Source organism: Dendropsophus ebraccatus, chromosome 11 (assembly GCF_027789765.1).
Source record: "Dendropsophus ebraccatus isolate aDenEbr1 chromosome 11, aDenEbr1.pat, whole genome shotgun sequence".
In the NCBI taxonomy this organism is placed as follows: Eukaryota; Metazoa; Chordata; class Amphibia; order Anura; family Hylidae; genus Dendropsophus; species Dendropsophus ebraccatus.
Genome location: NC_091464.1, coordinates 70350826 through 70371628, shown reverse-complemented (window position 1 = coordinate 70371628; position 20803 = coordinate 70350826). Strand labels below are relative to the sequence as shown.

Here is a 20803-nt window from a genome sequence, read left to right as displayed (position 1 = left end):
TACCCTGAGACGACTGATAGTTTCGCCTACTCAGAGTGGCACCCAGATATATTCATCCGTTCATTTTAGAGATATGACACGGGGTATCACAGACTGTATATCTGTGAGGAGTGTTTTTGTTGTTTTGCATACTACAATATACTGTAGGAGTATGTGTGGCCCTCAGTAGCTTCTCCCCAAATCACTGGGCAGACTTCACTCTAGCAGGAGTTATAGTGATAAGATGGCCGCTTCAGGTTATCTGCACCAACAATGTCCAATCATCAACCAGACTTTCTAAAACGAACTGTAAAACATTGTTGTCAATGAGCAGTATCCTAGATATATAATAATTTATATAAACTACATCCTAGCGTTGAGCGATTTCCAGTAACGGACACACATCTGGATCCTGCATATTACTCCATGTGCTGAATCCCAGATTCTGACACCATCCTGGAGAAGACTCCTTTCTTCTGTATCAGCCTTTGTGGTTCATCAAACTCTACAACTCTGCCAGCATCAAGGACGAGCACCCTGCGGACAACCACACAGTCAGTCATGCTGCACACGTTGCTTTATTTAACAGCAATAATACAACATTTTTAATGTAATATTCAGCGCTGGTCCCTTTCTTAAAGCTGCACTCAGCAGGTTCTGCCCCAAAAGCTGTATACCTTATAAGTAATTGCCATTCATAATTATTTTCTTCTCCTCTGCATTCTTTGCATATTCCCTAATTGCCTCTATGTTAATCCATGGCTAAGGAGGATTTGCGCTAGGCGCACCCTCCCGGCCCACCCACTATGCATATTCATATATGCATAGTGAGGCCTCTACTTACTGTGCCTGTGCAGGGAAGATGTCCCGGCGGAGACGGACTGCTTCCCTCTTATGCGCGATTCGGCCTGGCTTCCTGACTCACTCCGTGAGAACTATCCTGCAGCATCAATAGTTTCAGTGACCTCAGGGATGATGAAAATGTTGATGCTGCAGGATTGCTCTCACAGAGAGTCAGGAGGCCAGGCTGAACCAGCTGATAGTGCCGCTTTAAGATGATTGATCATATGATGCGGAGGGCCAGTGACCTCAAAATTAGCAAAGCAGATCGGGCATCGGGTCTATAGTGATAATTATTGCAATATCCCAGAACTAGAGATGAGCGAACCGGGTTTGGGTTCGAGTCGATCCGAACCCGAACATTCAGCATTTGATTAGCTGGGGCTGCTGAACTTGGATAAAGCTCTAAGGTTGTCTGGAAAACATGGATACAGCCAATGACTATATCCATGTTTTCCACATAGCCTTAGGGCTTTATCCAAGTTCAGCAGCCACCGCTAATCAAATGCTGAATGTTCGGGTTCGGATCGACTTGAGCATGCTCCAGGTTCGCTCATCTCTACAGCCTTATGCACACGTTCCGTCATTTATGGATCCGTATTTACGGATCCGAGTTAGTGCACATTGATGTCTACTGGGCTATACACAGTAGCAGAAATGGATGGAAATCAATCCTGAAAAAAAAGGACATGTCCTAGTACGGACCCGGTGCGGACCCTGATTTTTTTATGGATCCTCTCATTGAAATCAATTGTTTATGGATTGTAACATGTTGGCATCTGTGGTTCAGGGAAGAAAAAGAGTGCTGCACATCACACCTATGGCTGATACTAGTGCCCCTAGGCTAAATAAAAAACACATCAGAATTTTGTGTATGAATTGATCAAGCCATACTGCCCCATGTACCTCGTGCCGGTATCTGATACACATGGGTCCCTACACTAAGTCCACACCGTGCCAGTCAGTGGCCACCAACCCCGCAGGCACGCACAGTCAGGGAACGGGGGCCATGGCACGGCCCTGCGACCCCCATGTCACAGGACCAGACCCAAAAACACCACACCAGAACCCGGCCAGCACCGCCGGCGGAGAAGGTCGCCCCCAAACAGCACAAGTCTGGATGAGGTGTTGCACTCACCATAGCTGTGGCAAACAGAATGGGAAAAAAAACAGGAGGGATTAAAACCATGTGCACTCAGGTGTCTCCTGCTAATTGCGGTCATGTGGGTCTCACCAGGAGAAGTGCAATACAAGGAGAAAAGAGAGAAACAAAATGCGATTCAGGGAAGAAAAAGAGTGCTGCACATCCCACCTATGGCTCATACTAGTGCTAAAGGCTAAATAAAAAGGCCCTAGGCTAAATAAAAAACACATTCTGTGAGAGCAGCAATGGGAGTTAGCGTAGGGACCCGTGTGGACCAGAGGACCTGTGCGGTGGTACACGGGGCAATATGGCTTGATCAATTCATATACAGTTACTCTGGTGTTGATTTTTAATATAGGCCAAGCGGCATTAGTATCAGCCATAGATGGGATGTGCAGCCGTTCCATTCTCTCCAGTTCATGTTGGCATCTGTATTTCCGCAAAAAAATATGAATGAAGTGCGTTGAAAAGCATTGGAGTAGTAAAAATGGATTTATGGAAACACGGATGCAATATGGATGGAATACGGAAGTCCAATCCGTAGTTTTTAGCGGGTTGTTTCAGAACCAGAAAAAATTACTGACCGTGTGCATAAGGCCTACCCAGACCTATGTGGCATTGCTTTTTTGTCTCTATGTAGGTCAGCACTGATAGGTAGCTCCAGGCAGGTGTTCTGTACTCCCACCCAAGTGTCTCTGTATTCTATGCAACTGTATGGCACAACTGAAAGGGTTAAGGGTTAACTGTATATGTGACTAAATCGTATATGTATATATTTCCTAATTTCCACCGGCTGAGAATTGGTTAGCTACCCAATCCCTGTTGAGGGTACCTTACAGTTGTCCCTCCTTTTAAAGCAAGCCTATTAGAGGCCAGACTTACTGTTTCCCTATGCTCTCCCCACCAAAAGCAGATTGTTCCTTAGAGTGGGTTCACACTTTCATCCTACTTTTTTTAAGCTTTCCTCCCCCCCTTGCCTGCCGCAGTGAGCGGTGAGGCTACTGTCGACGGGGAACAAGACTTCTCTTCAAGAGCCCTGCAACTTCGCCAGGAGCTTCAATTTGTCAGCATTTTGGAAACAGCAACTAAAGAAAAACTCTGATGGCTAGCTCACTCTTCAGTGGTGCCTTTACATGCATTCCACCTCTGTGTTCCGTGAAGAACACGGAACGTGTGAATGCGGCCTTAGGATCCACAGAACACATGTACCACTCTGAGCCCCACAACAAGTGCCACAGCAGTATTGCAACACCTGCCCTTGTAAACAATAATTAGCACCCCTGGGTTACCACATTATCATCTAGTGTCACAAAGGCCTTGTAGATATGAAGCACCTTTAGTTAGATATCATGCGATGACTGTACCTTTCAGAGTCCAGGACGGTATGCAGCCTGTGAGCTATAGTCAGCACGGTGCAGTCACTGAATGCCGCGCGGATCGTGCTCTGAACCAGGTTGTCCGTCTCCATGTCTATCGAGGCTGTTGCTTCATCCAATACAAGGATTTTTGTTTTTCGAAGTAAAGCTCGAGCAAGACAGATGAGTTGTCTCTGCCCAACACTACAAGAAAAGAAAAGTGAAGGGTTTAATTCCTTTAATCCAGCAGTGCCAGACTATCAGACATAGCTAAAAAGGAAAAGAAAATATACCTCCAGCAATGAAGGCGCGGGACTAACTGAGATTAGAAGAAGGGGTTGTGCAAATACTGTACATTCAATACTGCAGAAGGAATGTCTATGGGGGACATAGTGAACATGTATCTAGGCATTACATTTTATTATATTAATTAATATATGCATATATTTATCTATTTTTAATTTTGTGCAATATATTTAATACATATGTAATTATACATGTCCCACTTAGCCAACCGAGAACCCCCAAAGCAAGCCGGACCGGGGACCATACACTCTGGCGGTGGGGGGGTTAACGGGGTGGGCTGCTGACATACTTGCAGCGGGATGTGCAGGGCAGAGATCCGCAGCGGCTCTCGCTGCTAATTTGCAGCGAGAAACCTGCTGCGGATCCGCTGTGTGTGAACACAGCCTTAAGCTTCTCCTGATTTTCATTGCTTCTTGTATAGTATTCTGTAGTAGATGTGTATAAAGATGTAGGTATGCATTACCTAAGGTTCTCTCCTCCTTCTGAGATCTCATGGTAGAGTTTCTTGGGAAGAGACTGCACAAAGTTCTTCAGATGACACATGTCCAGCGCCTCCCAGAGATCGGCGTCAGAATGTTTCTCTAATGGATCCAGATTCATCCGTACTGTGCCCGAAAATAAAACCGGATCCTAGAAAACAAGAGTCAGAAGTAGCTTTGGTGACAATATTATTGACAATCTCGGAATGTCAGCACTTTCTTAAAGTAAGTGGATTATAATGTGGCTCCAAAAATCCCTTTATTTATTTGACAACAATTGTGTAGGGAGTGCCAGAACCAGGATCCTGCTCTAGCCTGAGGTCTCTTTAGATACTGAGAGAAGCTGCAATCCAAATGAATGTCTTTTCTGGGCTAAGTGTGTAGCCCTGGCCTTACATGCTGGCTCTGCAATGTAAGGTCCATATGCTCTGGTTTACAGAAGAGCTGCCACTGTGAGACAACCTCTTATTAAGTATTCTCAAAGGGCTGTTCTGAATAATATTATTTATTGTATGCTGCAGATATGGGACCACCACCAACTCCTGTTTTGAAACCAAAGCCAGCAAGCACTGAACAATGCAAACTGGTGGACAGGCAGACCTGGCTGCTTGTGTACCTCTCATAGCTCATTGTATTGCATGAAACCCCTTACATTTATGGTTCTCTTCTCTTGAATCTACACTGTCTGACACTATCCATTCAGAGCTGACAGTGCCCCCAGTGTAGGGACATGCCCCCGGGAGGTAACACCCAGTTGGCTATTGAGTTATATATTTCTAGAAATAGAAGAGTAACGGTACATCACAGAGCTAAAAGAAAAAATCTCCCAGACTAATTTCATGGGGAATACAAGGATTTAGTAAAAAGAAAAAAAAAAAAAGACAGATCAGGAGAAGTGACAGGTTCTCTTTAACCATATATAATAGCACAATTGTGTATTAAAAAAAAAACAAAAAAACAAAAAAAAAACAAAAACAGACATACGTCTACTGCCCTGTAAATGGGGCCTAATCCCAATAAAGGCTGGTGTAATAGGAGGATGACCTCACCTGTGGAATAATATTCAGTTTGCTTCTCAGGTCATGCAGTCCAATCGTTGCAATATCAATTCCATCAATCACAATCCTTCCTCCCACCCTTTCAACAATGCGGAACAAGCAATTTGTGAGAGTGGATTTACCAGCTCCGGTTCTTCCAACAATCCCGATCTGACAATACATCAATACATTTACAGCATTATATACTGGTGTATACCGATAACAAAGCAAGACACTCAGCCCTGGGGTACTATGATGTGTCTTATGTCATTGACCCTGAGCGCTCATCACAGACAACAATGATACCTATACAATGTGTGGCCTTCCATTGTATGCAACCTCAAATAATGGCGACACACGCATCCTGTACTGTACTAAACTTCTATCCCAGGGATTTTATCACACAGGGTACCAGACTGCTTAGGGGAGTGACATTGGATGGATGAGTAATAGAGATACTCACCCATCATTGCTGTGAGCACTTACAGTTAAATGTGACCAGGCTCGGACTGGCCCATAGGGGAGCAGGGGAATCCTCCGGTGGGCCCTACCCATTGGTGGGCCCCTGAGCAGGAGGTCTGTATCCTTATTTAGAAGCTTCAGGATGACATATAATCCCCCAGTTAGTTTCATGGGACTTTACCTTTCAAGAAACTTAAGTGGACAGCTGTGCTGTTTGCATAGAACAGGGATTGGGAACCTTTGACCCTCCAGCAGTTGCAAAACTACAACTCCCATCATGCCTGGACAGATCCTATACACTAGAACAGGGATGAGGAACCTTCGGCCTTCCAGCTGTTGCAAAACTACAACTCCCATCATAGAGTGTCTGACCAGTTACTAACAGTTAGCGATCATTGCCGGTCACATACACAGCACTGTGCAAAGTCGCTATAGTAATGTGAAAGGTTTGGCGCTGGGTATATCTGGTGTATGTAGGGTGGGCCCTTAGAATAAAATATTCCCTGGTGGGCCCAAGTACCCCAGTCCGACACTAAATGTGACACAATCTCGGCCCTGTCAGTAGCTCTTGTGGTTGCAGGTCGTGCTATACTTGCAGTCACAAGAGACCACTCTCCCCTGCTGAGCTTTGTCACTCGAGTAAAGTCAGCTGAGTTCCACTTGCAGAGCAGGGATGCCTACATGCCGGGATTACCAACAAGGGGCATGCTATGTACTTGTGGGGACTTACTATGAGGGCTCAGGGGGCTACCTACCGGGGAGGACTGTCTACAGGGGGGATTACCTACATAGAGCACACCATTTACTAGGGGACTCCCTATAGGGGGAATGCCTACATAAGGGATACTACCTACTGGGAGTAAGCTACATGCAGGATAGTACCTACTATATGGATGCACAGGGAGCCTAACTACCATGTGGGGGCACAAAGGGCCTTATACTATATGGGAATACAAAGATGGTGGTGCCTGTGGATAATCCGCTACAATGTGAAAATAATGTGTCTGTGTGAGTGTTAACAGCACAACATCCTGAAAACAGCAAAGCGGCCATGTTGAGTTGTGGCAGCATTACCATGACAACCACAGACGCTGTATATAGTGCAGTCACTGACAGTTACTGAGCGGTTGTAGGACATGTGCAGTACTTGTTACTGTAGTGTACTCTTTGGTCACATAAAAGTTGTAAGGTATGTGCTGGTTACAGGCAAGACACGGGAATATCATATCTACAACTACCTGTATATGTCATCTCTAAGCTTTTTATTTAGTGTTTTCAGTGCCCAAACCCAGGGCAGTATTACCAGCTGCTACTGCCCTAGGCACTAAACCTGAAGACGCCCCATCTTCACGCACCTATTGGCGATACCAGACCTGACCAATACCACCATACCCCCACCCCCCTGGAAAAGACACCAGATTTACTGACAAGTCTGAACGGGAGGAGGGAAACTACAAAAATAAAAACAAAAAAAATAGTTTTTTCTGTCCCCCTGCTGCCTGGTGATGCCCCCCTGCAAGGTGCTGCCCTAGGCACCGGACCACGGGTGCCTAGTGGTAAATACGGTCCTGCCCAAACCATAAGCTGCTTGCTTGGGCATAAGTGTTTAATAGCCTCTTCAGTAAACACGTTACCAGTTATTAAAGGGTTAATAAATCAGATCACTGTGGGCACCTGTAGTCACCATGGCAACCATGATCTTTGATGACATTCACTTATGTCATAAAGAAAGTTCTATAAAAGAAAGGCCCTCCGCTGTCTGGATCACTGCCACATCCGCTGTAGTATATTTATAATCTATTTTTGTTCTGTACTTGTTAATCTGATAAAATGTACAAATTCTTGATCTATGCTGTATTAGTATTACTCTCTAAGCCCAGGGGAGGGGCAATTCTTCAGCTATGGCTCCTTCGAGGTTTCCTCCACAGGGGGTTTTTCCACGCCAGAGTGCTGAAGGGTGACTCTTTGTTGGTCGGGATCTACAGGATTTTTTGTGTCATGTGATTTTAAATAAAATTATGAAAATTTGACACCTGATTACAATGTGTTGTCACTTTATTGTGTGTTCTTGTGTTTCATTTTGCTTATCCCATCTTCTGCTGGGGACCAGCTGATATCCCTCTATGAGCTCAATATCAAAAGTGGAAATTTTGGGAATAAATCATGGCTTAGAGCCCATTTACCATACCTGCTTGGGCAATGCCCCCTGGAGAAGGCTGTTTAGGACACATACCACTTATCTGTATGTGCATATATATGCTATATTGTATTGATGCAACTTTTAGTCTACACTTATTGTGGCATCCAATGTAGACCTATTAAAAGTGTAACCCTGCCTTCATAGGGTCCGGCCTCAGTACCCCCCGCTGATCTCCGTATTGGACCCTGGCTTCTGTTGATAGGGGAAAAGGTGATTTTTCCTGGAATACCTCTTTAATGTTTAGCGGTCTCTATTACACCTTCTTATCCAGCTTTCCTGGGACTAGGTGTTAGCTGTTTTAGCCTAACATGGTACATATTTCATCTACAGTTTCCCTTGGATTCTCCTGAATAACAAATCTGACTAATTATTCTATAATATGAGAATTGGGGACCTAGGCAGATATGGTGGCCTGGGAAATCTGGGTAACAACCTAATTGGAGTTGCGATGAAGGTAATTTGATCATGTAAAAACACCCAGGATGCACCAGTGATATACTGTGTGTATCTAGCGTGTAGTATCAGGTCTGTGGTCACCATTGTGGTCCCAAAGTGTCGTCACTCAGCTTTCCCATCAGCCTAAATGGAAAGTCTGTCTTGCTGTATATAGGGGGGATTTATCACCATATAACCAAGCAGACTTGGAATGTAGTAGAATGGGAAATCTGGGGGTGTGGGGGCACCAGAGGGCAATTTTGCACAGGGCTATTGTGTTATTTATTTCACCTTCTCTGTTTCACGTATGTGAAAGGTGACATCCCGGAGAGCCAAATTGAGATCCTGCCGATAGCGGGCCTTGTAGTTAGTGAACTCGATAATCCCCCTGTCTGGCCACTCATCTGCGGGTCTTCTAGGCAGGATCCAGGGCGCCTGGTAATATATAGATATGTATTTAGTTACAGAACTGTAGATATGGAACCATTGGACATAGTGTAATTTATTTACCTCTTTTTCCATTTCTTCATATTCACAAACCCGTTCTATCGCCACTCCATTAGTCTCTATCTCACAAGCTTTACGCACCCAAAAATTTAACGTCTGGGTGATCTGGGGAGAACACACGGTAAAACACAGAGCAATTTTACACTGAAAGCCATGATGTGTATGCGATGTATGTTCATTATAACAGGACAGTAGTAGTGGCCCCTAAAATGTTTTTAAATGGGAATTCCCCACCAATATCATTTCCTCCATGTAAGTCTCCCACTATGCTCACACATTCACAACATTCAGCATGGCTGAGTTTGCTTATGGCAAGGGGTAAGCTGCAGCCAGACTCTTCTAATGCCGGCTTATCCCTCCCAGAGCAATAGGGTTAGGTAGTGAAAATCCAGCATGCTTGACCCTTTTTCCACCAACATTATCTGCTGTAGAGAACTAGAGAGAATGAAAATTGCATAGAAAGCTGGTGGTAGTCTAAGGTGTATGGGCACCCTAAGACTCACTTTAGGGTCCTATTAGACGGGAAGGAGATGGCCCGATCAATAATGTAAACGAGCGCCGATCTGCTAGAATGGTGCTTATTTAATGAGCCTATTACACGGCTTGATTATCATTTAGCAAGGTCTGCAGAGACATTGTTAGCGATATACATGCAGCCCTTGCCCTAACCTTTTCATCCATTAGCTTTCTACGCTCCCAGTCTTCTCCTGCCCTCTGCTTGCTCCCTAGCGCCGCAGCTGCAGCTTGAGTTCTGCCTGTTAGCTCGGACAGGCCGCTCTGAAGCTACAACCGCGGTGCCAGGGAGGAAGCAGAGGGCAGGAGAAGACCGGGAGCATAGAGAGGTATTCAATTGTATTCAATTGTTAGCCGTTGACTGTGCATGGCTATTACATGTAGCGATGCAAGGCTGGTGGCCAATGATTTTAGTGTCAGACCTAATGATCAGACGATTAATTGTTGTCTCTATTACACAAAGCGATAATCTGCCAAACTGGCCTGATTTGGCCAATTATCGCTCTGTGTAATAGGGCCCTTACTCATGGCTAAGGGTTTCTGATATCTACTTACAAACACACACAAAAAGACAACTACGAATAAGCAAGTACTGTTTTGCCGAAATCTCGGCCTTCTTGCCTGCAGGCTGTGTCTGATATTGCAAGTCATACAAGTGTATAGAGCTATGATCATATTATATCAGACAAAATTTATGAACAAAAACTGAGCTCAAGAACAAGAGGACACAGTGAGAGGTTAGTTGGGGGAAAGATCAGAAGCAATGTGAGAAAATATTATTTTACTGAAAGAGTAGTAGATACCTGGAACAAACTTCCAGCAGAGGTGGTTGGTAAATCTACAATAACAGAATGTAAACATGCCTGAGATAGACATATATCTATCCTAAGATAATAAGAAAGAAAATACTAAAAGGACAGACTAGATGGACCCAGTGGTCTTTTTCTGCCGACAATCTTCTATGTTTCTAACAAGAATAGTGCGGTTTCTGGGATAAAAAAAACACACCTAAAGATAATCTATAATAAAGGAGAGTAGGTTTCCTCATCATTCACCCAGAACATACAGCATCATGGGGTCTAATCAATAATGGACTATGGATAAAGCACGGTGAAGTGTTATAAGTTTTTAAGATGCTCTCTAGCTTATCTACTTACATTGAGTGCATAGGTTATTGATAATCCCACAGTCCCAGATGTCATCTTGTCACCTGCCTGGACGGCAAATACTGCGGCAAAGAAAACCATCAAATTTCCCAAAAACTCCAGTCTCACTGCAAGCCACCTATAGGAGCAATGAGTAAATATGATAATCTGTAACTTATGGTGATCATTTTATGTTACCTGTAACCTTTTTATTATGATCTGCAAGTATTTTAAGATCAGCGGCTCTGGCTCAGCTGCTCAGTCTTTCCCTCTGCTCTATGGTTTTGCTCTGTCTGTTCTGATTGGCTGCTGAATTTTAACAGAAGCCCAACATAAGCTCCGTATTTGAAGAGCTGATTCTGATGGGAAAGGATTTCTGAGGACCTTAGAGGGAGCGTTATTGATGCTCATCAGGCTGGGAAGGGTTACAAAACCAAAGAGTGTAGACTCCACTATTCACAGTCAGACAGATTGGGGGAGATTTATCAAACTTGGTGTAAAGTGAAACTGGCTCAGTTGCCCCTAGCAACCAATCAGATTCCACCTTTCATTTCTCATAGACTCTTTGGGAAATGAAAGGTGGAATCTGATTGGTTGCTAGGGGCAACTGAGCCAGTTTCACTTTACACCATGTCTGATAAATCTCCCCCATTGTGTACAGAGGAAATCCAAGGCCATTATCACACTCTCCAGGTTGACCAACAGAGACCAAGAGCAAGGCTTATAATAGTCCACAAGATCACAAAGGAAACCAAGGTAGCCTCTAAGCAAGTAAAGGCCTAATGTTAATGTTCATGAGCTCATGATGAGGAGAAGTGAGCAACAATGGTGTGCATGGCAGAATTGTGATAAGAAAGCTGTAAAAAAAAGAACATTGCTGCCTGTCTGCAGTCTGCTAAAGATCACTTAAACAAGTCAGAAGGGTACTAGAACAATGTTTAGTGGAGAGATGATTTAGTAGAGAAGCATAACATTTGGAGAAAGGAAACCACTGCACTCCAACATAATACCCTCATACCATATGTAAAATACAGTGATAGACTTTGGTTTGAGCCATGACTCACTATAATTGGGGGAACAATGAATTCTGTATGTACCGTATGTTATGTAGCCAGGAATTGGACTTACAGGCGTTAACCCAAAATAGGTGATAAGTTGTCTGATAGCTGAGGGTCCCACCTCTGGGACCCCTACTGATCATGATAGCTGTATGATGATAGATGTAGATAGCTGAGTACAGAACCCTCTAGTTTTGCATAAAGGTCAAGTGATGCATAAAGGTCAAGAGGAAGTATGCACACTCAATTAGCGCTCCAATCAATTAGGGGGAGCTCCTCATGATCAGTGGGCTTCCACAGCAATCAAACACATATTGCCTACCCTGTGGATAAATCATAAGTGACTATATTAGGACAACCCTTTTATCGGTTTCTAACTGATCACTGCACAAAGTGATCAGAAGCGAGAATTTCCATACACATAACACTCCATTACCTGTTAGAGATCACGTTATTGTAGTAGCACAATAAATTCTCGTTCATCACATCCTTGTTCTCACCAATGAACCTCTCTTGATGTCCGTAGGCTCGGATGGTAGACGCTCCGTGTAAGGTCTCACTGAAGTGAGAGATGACTGGAGAACGTGAGGCCCCATCCAGTCTCCGGATCTGACGTGAGCTGGCGATATAATATCTCTATATAAAAGGGAACAGAATATGTGATTGTAATATATACTGACACTGGATAAACTTTCATAGCATGATAGAAAGTTCCTGGACCGCACGACTGGGGTCGCTGGGGGCTGTCCATGTGGAGGATCACAGTAAAGAGGCTTTGACCTTGTAGCTAGACCTTACATGGCCAACTGCAGTGACTGTACCACCTCTGACCAAATATCAGGAACATAAAGCCCCCTAGGACTGACTCCTCCCCCGAGGAACAATGAGAATCAATGAAAAGATTGCAATGCAATAAACCATTTATTTGTCTTGTTCTCTTTGCAAAGCTGTAAGCCTAAAGGCAACCTATCACCTAGTTTTTACATTTTTTTGTACATTATTTATGAGGGCAGCCATCTTGTCTGAGCTATTGTTTTTTTTTATCATATAAATTTTTATTAACTTTAAAAAACATACAAAAACCCCAAATTGCAGAAATCAGTACTTGTCTGCGCACAAAATAGTCATATAACGTACATAATTACATAACATTTTACAGTTTCAAATCCACATTCCCACCCACCCCATTTAGAGAGAGAGAGAGGAGGAAAAAAAAACCAAAAAAAAAACCAACAACCCTGCCTTGGCTTGAACCTCTCCCCAACTTATCACCCCATCAGTCCTTAAGGAGACACCAGATTGTACTGTTCAAATGTACCGATCAGTACCCTCCATTCATTTACCATCGGGGGGATAGGAGAGAGACATTTCCGGGCGATCAAAAGTCTGGCATAGAAAATCTTCCTTATAATCTCGACTTTCTTCCTCTTATTCAGACCATATACAGGGTCTACCCCCAGAAGCGCTACCCATGGGGAGAGCTCCATACTGCCCCCAATATCCAGCCAAACAGGTTTAAAAACCTCAGTCCAAAACTTTCTGATTTCGCTACATTGCCAAAACATATGCAGAAATCCAACTGAATCCATCCCACACCTTGGACATGCAGCCCCCTCCCTCCTGTTGGTCCAAAACAGAAAGTCAGGGGTAAAATAACTCCTATGGAGTATATTTATCTGGACCAGACGATGGCCCCCATTTTTAGAAACCTTGTCTGAGCTATTGTTAACAGCATTTAGATTTAGATCCTTTAGAGCAAGCCCCATGTTTGTAAGCATATTAATCTGTTTCGAACCCTATTCAAATGAATGGGAAAGTGTTAGGCTTATTGGTTAGAACGAAAACTGCAAGACTTCAAGAATATTGTAAAATATAGTGGGAGATTTATCAAACCTGGTGTAAAGTGAAACTGGCTTAGCTGCCCCTAGCAACCAATCAGATTCCACTTTTTATTCCTTACAGACTTGCTAGGGGCTGGGGCAGGGGAGGAGGTGGCTGAGGGAAAAGACATCCACTCACCTCCCCGGTTCCAGCGCGAATCCCGCGGCGCAGTGCTCCGGTCCACGGTTCCCGGCCGCTTCCTGGTGTCTGACGCGGGCGGGATCTGAGCGGACTTGAAACGGATCCCGCCTCCTTCACTTACTGGCTGAGCGGACCTGAGACGTCACGTCTCGCACCCACGTCAGACACCAGGAAGCGGCCTGGAACCAGGGACCGAAGTGCCGCGATGCGGGACTCGCCGCTGGAACCGGGGAGGTGAGTGGACGTCTTTTCCCAGCCAAAAAGTGCCCCCCCGCTGGAGTACCCCTTTAAGCTTTGATTTTCTGAAGACACATTCATCCTGGGATTTTGCTCAGCACTAGGATGATCGTTTTGGAAAACCTCATAACCAATGCTATAATGCAATGAGAAATGTTAAAGTGTTCCTGTCATTATAACTTTCAAAATCTAAATCAACAATAGATGTGAAATAAAGCAAAATTGTAATTTACATTCATTATTTTGTTGTTGTTATCATGCTGTAAAACAAAGCTGTACTTACCAGAAATCCAGGTCCTGTCTCCAGAAGGCAGATTTTCTGCTGGTTGAAAACAGACAAAACACAGGAATTCCGGCCAGTACAGAGAGTCACGGCTCATTGTGTCTATCAATCACATGACTGCCTTCTCTCTGTGAGCGTTTAGATGGCCTGGGAAACATAGAACTTCCTGTTTTCTGACTGTTTCCTGTTCTTTGAGAAAAAAAGAGTCGGAAAACAGAAAGTGCCGTGTTTGCCATAACTAAAAAAAAAAAAATTATGAATGTAAATTGCAAACTTGCTTTAAATCACATCTACTGCTGATTTAGATTTTGAAAGTTATAACGACAGGTACACTTTAAAGTATAAGTAGGGAAAACTGTAATATGTTACTACTTACCTGGATCAAGAGGTATAAAAATCCAATGGGAACAATAGCTACGGAGAACAGAGGTGTAGCGACTACAATAACCAGAATGGTCCCCAGCACGTCCAGCATACAGTTTAACCAGGTGCGTAAATAGTAATGGAAACGCTCGTCTATCACATAGATGTCCTATAATAAAACAGCAAGACAGACACATGTAGTCATTTATATCAGGACATTTAGCAGATGGGTGTTGTCTTTTCAAGCTAACACATAACAAAACCTATACGACCACTGAATCTTCATAATGCACAACAATTTGTTGGTAACGAAAACCAAGCATAACATCAGCAAAGGTGAAGCTACAGTAATATTTCCCTACATCCTACCTTAGTAAACCGATTCAGTACTTGGCCCATTGGAGTGGTTTCAAAAAACTGTAGGGGGAGGCGCAGAATATTGTCCAGCATCTGATTATGTAGTGAGCGGGAGGAACAGATAGTACCTCTAGTGATCACATAGGCGCCATAGCAGACACAAAGGCCTAGAAGAGAGAAGGGACGTACATGTTACTACAGTCTGGATATGATGTCACCGTTCCCTTCAATATTGTCCAAAACTACATAATTGTGCTCTTCTCTATGATCTGGACTCTAGTGACACTTATACCGATCCATACACGGGGGCCCCTTTATTCTCATGTAGTACACCTACTGGTGGCCCCTCTGCATCATTTTACCTATAGGCCACTACACTTCATCATACTGGTCATAAGCGATCTATGGATAAACATTCCTGAAAGATCATCCATAAAAGAATAGAAAATTCTGTTTGACTATGAGACTATGGGGGACATGTATCATCCGACGTACGGATGATATTCGGCGGAAAGTGGCAATTTGCACATTTTATTTGCAAATGGCCGATTTGCAAATAAAATATTCACAAATAGGCACTTTCCGCCGAGTACGCCGGGGGGCGAGGAGGGAGTGTGACGGGGGCGGAACGGAGGGCGCGGACTCAGAGTCCGCGCGATTCACCATCCGTTCCGCCAAAAGATACGCCGATAACCTACTCCAGTCCTCAGCTGGCGTAGGTTTTCAGCCGTGCGCACCGGAGCGCATGGGATTTATGTAGAGGCAAGCCGCCTCTACATAAATCCCCGTAGCGCCGGAGATGCGGGGACATAAATGTCCCCCTATGTCTTTCCAGATGACAAAATCCTGCTATGAGGGGCCCCTAAGGATACAACACTCTTGTTATATCCTGGTGAGATTTTTTTATGTGTTCAGCTACTAAAAGTCAACAAGCCATTGTAAATTCATATACCTTACACATCTTATTCCATTACCTTGCACAAATCCCAGCACTCCATAGACACCGAGTCTATTGTCCCTCAGCTCTGTCCACTCTGTTGGGTCTTTTATTCCTTTGGCTTCAGTTGTCCATTTACTAAGCCATACATTTTGTCCTATGGCCATTGCATTTTGACCTATATATGCTATGATGGTTAAGCCGACCCAAGACCATCCAAATGCCTGCAGGTACTTCTTCACCACCGACATCTTTGTCTAGAATGCAGAAGACAAATATATATATATATATATGCATATATACATACATTATCCAACATTATCCAAAAAAAAAAAGCGAAGGACAGCATCTCCTCAACAAAGAGCTATTTCTTTATTGTGCCAGTTCGCATAGTACAGTGCAACGTTTCAGCTGTATATCACAAGCCTTTTTCAAGCTTGTGAAATAGAGTTAAACACTGTATAATGCAAAGTGGCATTTTACACAATGTAAAAATAAGTGCAAATAACGTCCGATGTTGCACTTGAACATTAATAACAGCCGTTGTTTCCACTTATTATTGCATCGTTTGAACATAGCCTAAAAGGTTAAAAAACAAGTATCCTCATTTTGTTCTAGGTTTAACATTTCTATAACTATAGTATGAAATATACCAGACTTACATTTCCTGTGGCGACTATCTCTTTATTAATCCTTGGAGTGCTGCTTAACACAGCAAATAGTTTCCTGGAAAAAGAGGTCACAGATTAGATGTAGTAAATCTGAGAAAATCAGGTGTAATAACAATGGTCAAATTCAAGAATTGTTATTTTAATTTCCTGAATTCTATAGTTTCTTTCAGCCAAATCTTTCAATTTAAAACTATAAAGAGGGAAATCCGGGTAATACGTGTCATCTGAAATCTGTCTTAAAGGGGTATTCCTAACTCGGTGATCGCAGGGGGCCCCAGCAAACTTGAAAATAAGGAAGTTGTTAATTCAAATAGAGGGTTAAAGCGGTTGGCCCTTTATAGTAAAATAGTTCAGTGTACAGTGTTAGTAACTGTACTCACTGTATATACTGACAGCCGCTTTCTCTGTGCCTCATACAGCTAAAATCAGACTCCCCTCCTCCAGGCTGTGCTGTCCTGCTCTGTGGTGATTCTGTCCATAAGAAGGCTGACATGGAGGAGCATGTGACCCTGCCCCACCCCCTAGTGTCCACCACTGAGCCTGTATATGCCTATGGAGGACATCTTATGGACAGAATCACCACAGAGCAGGGCAGCACAGCCTGGAGGAGGGGAGTCTGATTGTAGCTCTGTGAGGTACACAGGGAGCTGCTGTCAGTATATACAGTGACTACACTTACTAATACTGTACACTGAACAGTTTTACTATAAAGTGGCCATCCCATTAACAAGTCATCCATTTATTCGATATAGGAGTAACAGCCCATACAAAAGGGCCCTAAGGAAGCAAGAGTTGGAACACACACATATTTATTGCATTGTCAACAGAAAGACCACAATACCTCTCCTTCTGGACCACAGCATCTTCAGGATTTCCCCTCTGACTTTTTACATTTCCTGCATCTTTCACCAAGCTTGCTAAAAAATATTGTGAGCATTAATATTCAATAGCAGAAAATGTACTGTGATATGTTATGTCAGTCACTGCAGACTTACAGGTCATCTCAGAGCAGCTTTCTTTCTTTGTCCCAGATGCCATGACCATATCAGCAAAGTCTTGCTGCTTGGAGACCAGTTCCCCATAAGTTCCTATCTGACCGATCCGTCCATCTTCCATCAACACTATCAGGTCCACCAGAGGAAGGACGGTTAGGCTGTGTGTAACCAGGACTCTTGTCTGCAAGGGTCAGGCATAGGTCAAGCATAAACTACAATGTTTATCACAAAGGACCATGAGTATATATTGTGAATGGTCATTTACAAATTGTTTTAGTGTTGTGTAGTATTGTAATGTTTTTGGAAACCTCATATACAATCAAGACCGAGCGTTGACCACACATGCACTTTTTTGTAAGAATCCACAGAATTCCCAGATGGGGACCTCCACCAATCCACTAGTTATCCCCTATCCTGCTGATCACTGGCTCTTTCACATTGGCCAATTATGGGGAATATTTGTTAATACAAATGCTTATTCAGCCTTTTCTTACAATGGAGGACCTGTCCATTGATTTAATTAGACACTGTGTAATACTTACCCCCTTAACGACCATAGGGCATACATTTACGCCCCCACTGCCTGGGCCTTAACACAGGAAGGTGTAAATGTATGCCCTGCCGGGGTCCTGGGCTATGGAGCGGGCTCACGAGCTGAGCTCGCTCCATAGCAGGTAAGGAGCGGCTACTATCTGCAGCCAGACCCTCACCCTCAATGGCGGCATCTAAGTATAAGTGACCAGAGCATCTTAGCGATCGGGACCCCCGCAGCGTGTCTGCAGGGGTCCCGATCACATGGATTCAGGTCAGGTCTTCACTCTTCAGAAGATTGCCGATAACACTGATCCCTGCTAAGCTATGGCATAGCAGTGATCAGTGTATGTAATCTAATGTAATAATGTAAAAGTCCCCTAAGGGGACTTAAAAAGTGTAAAAAAAAAAAAAAATTGGATAAAAGTTTTAAAAAATGTCCCAAAGCCCCTCCCCCAATAAAAGTGAAAATCCCCCCCTTCCCATTTTATACATAAAACACATAAAAATAATAAAGTTAAATAACATATAATATACCGTAGCGTGCGTAATCGTCCGATCTATTAAAATAATACAATAATATTCCCGCACGGTGAACGGCTTAAAGGGGTATTCCCCCCCAATTTTTTTTTTGCATTAATACGTTGCCCACCCGTAGCTTTCCATCTTTCCAATATAAAGTTATTGCGGATTCTGCACAGTTTTGCTGTTATCTAGAAGCACTCACCCCCACCGTTTGCATAGAATCATCAGCTCTCAGTCCACTCCGACACGCTCCCTGCTCCTGGCCCCGACCCTCCGAGACGGCATCACGTGTCCTCCCTCTCTTCAATGGGCTGGCTTCTAACCCTGCCTACTGAAGTGAGGGAGGACACTGACAGCTGCTGCTGTCTCCCGACTGCCTCCCCCCAGGTCACCTGTGTGCCCCCTCGCCCCTGAACACACCTGTGCCCCTCCCCCCCCCGGCCCCCCCCCCCGCGCAGCTCACCTCGGCACCCCCCGCCCACCCTCCGGGACTCACCGGCACCACAACCCCCGTTCTCACCCGCGGCACGACCACCCCCGTTCTCACCCGCAGCACCTCGGCCCAAGACCCTTCCCCGTCTCACCCGCGGCACGACCATCCCCGTCCCCACCTGCAGCACCTCGGCCCACGAACTCCCCCCCCCGTCTCACCCGTGGCACAGCTGGCAGCGGCGGTACTAACACCCCCGGACCCCACACAGCTCAGTACAGCACCCCCCGCCGCCGGCTACTTTGCTTGGTTGCCGGGATGCGGGGGGGGGGGGGCTGCTATGGGGCGCTCACTAATCGTCCGATCCCCCCCATCTCCTATACCAAGTACATCCCCCCCCCCTTCCGATACCGAATACATCACCCCCTCATCAGATCTGCAGCAGCGGGCCGTCTCAGCTTCCATCATAGCAGCTGCAGCAGCTCACCGTGCTTTGTCCCGCACAGAACGCTGTGAGCTCCTGCTGTGATGGAAGCTGAGACGGCCCGGTGCTGCAGATCTGATGAGGGGGTGATGTATTCGGTATCGGAAGGGGGGGGGGATGTACTTGGTATAGGAGGAGGGGGGGGGGGATCGGACGATTAGTGAGCGCCCCATAGCACCCCCCCGCATCCCGGCAACCAAGCAAAGTAGCCGGCGGCGGGGGGTGCTGTACTGAGCTGTGTGGGGTCCGGGGGTGTCGGTACCGCCGCTGCCAGCTGTGCCACGGGTGAGACGGGGGGGGGGGGGGGGGCGAGGTGCTGCGGGTGGGAACGGGGGTGGTGGTGTCCCCCCCCCCCCCCAAGCCTTCACCTCCTCTCCCCCCCCTTCACATCTCTCCCCCCCTTCACATCTCTCTCTCCCCCCCCCTTCACATCTCTCTCCCCCCCCTCACATCTCTCTCCCGCTTCACATCTCTCTCCCCCCCCTCACATCTCTCCCCCCGCTTCACATCTCTCTCCCCCCCCTCACATCTCTCCCCCGCTTCACATCTCTCTCCCCCCCCTCACATCTCTCCCCCGCTTCACATCTCTCTCCCCCCCCCCCTCACATCTCTCCCCCGCTTCACATCTCTCCCCCCCCCCTCACATCTCTCCCCCCGCTTCACATCTCTCTCCCCCCCCCTCACATCTCTCCCCCGCTTCACATCTCTCTCCCCCCCCTCACATCTCTCCCCCGCTTCACATCTCTCTCCCCCCCCTCACATCTCTCCCCCGCTTCACATCTCTCTCCCCCCCCTCACATCTCTCCCCCGCTTCACATCTCTCTCCCCCCCCTCACATCTCTCCCCCGCTTCACATCTCTCTCCCCCCCCTCACATCTCTCCCCCGCTTCACATCTCTCTCCCCCCCCTCACATCTCTCCCCCGCTTCACATCTCTCTCCCCCCCCTCACATCTCTCCCCCGCTTCACATCTCTCTCCCCCCCCTCACATCTCTCCCCCGCTTCACATCTCTCTCCCCCCCCCTCACATCTCTCCCCCGCTTCACATCTCTCTCCCCCCCCTCACATCTCTCCCCCGCTTCACATCTCTCTCCCCCCCCTCACATCTCTCCCCCACTTCACATCTCTCTCTCACCCCTTCACATCTCTCCCCCCTTCACATCTCTCTCCCCCTTCACATCTCTCCCCCCTTCACATCTCTCTCTCCCCCTTCACATCTCTCTCCCCCTTCACATCTCTCTCTCCCCCTTCACATCTCTCCCCCCCCCCTTCACATCTCTCCCCCCCCTTCACATCTCCCCCCCCCCTTCACATCTCTCCCCCCCTTCACATCTCTCTCCCCCCCTTCACATCTCTCTCCCCCCCTTCACATCTCTCCCCCCCACCTTCACCACCTCTCTCCCTCCCACCTCCTCTCTCCTCCATCTTCACCTCCTCTCTCCTCCCTCCTCCATATAGATATATAGGGTCATTGTACTTCGCAACTCAACCCACGGCACCCAACCCCCC

At 45.9% G+C, this 20803-nt stretch overlaps 1 protein-coding gene and 1 long non-coding RNA gene across 3 annotated transcripts in view; one reads left to right on the top strand and one right to left on the bottom strand.

The window, feature by feature from the left end:
* Positions 1–20803, bottom strand: part of LOC138767967 (multidrug resistance-associated protein 1-like) — a 46542-nt gene that overhangs the window by 2051 nt on the left and 23688 nt on the right. For both annotated transcript variants that reach the window (XM_069945897.1, XM_069945898.1), the window contains exons 15-28: positions 17326–17506; positions 17172–17247; positions 16322–16385; positions 15697–15916; positions 14735–14889; positions 14379–14534; positions 11897–12096; positions 10415–10541; positions 8748–8849; positions 8529–8672; positions 5153–5311; positions 4088–4254; positions 3328–3522; positions 383–516 (exon numbers count right to left, since the gene is read on the bottom strand). In XM_069945897.1, the coding sequence (XP_069801998.1) occupies positions 399–516; positions 3328–3522; positions 4088–4254; positions 5153–5311; positions 8529–8672; positions 8748–8849; positions 10415–10541; positions 11897–12096; positions 14379–14534; positions 14735–14889; positions 15697–15916; positions 16322–16385; positions 17172–17247; positions 17326–17506 (2064 nt within the window). In that variant the 3' untranslated portion in view covers positions 383–398. The remainder of the gene's footprint in view (positions 1–382; positions 517–3327; positions 3523–4087; positions 4255–5152; positions 5312–8528; positions 8673–8747; positions 8850–10414; positions 10542–11896; positions 12097–14378; positions 14535–14734; positions 14890–15696; positions 15917–16321; positions 16386–17171; positions 17248–17325; positions 17507–20803) is intronic.
* LOC138767970 (uncharacterized) lies at positions 11041–17560 on the top strand. Its single transcript, XR_011358893.1, has 3 exons — positions 11041–11158; positions 11987–12074; positions 17362–17560. It is a non-coding gene; the product is annotated as an uncharacterized lncRNA (long non-coding RNA).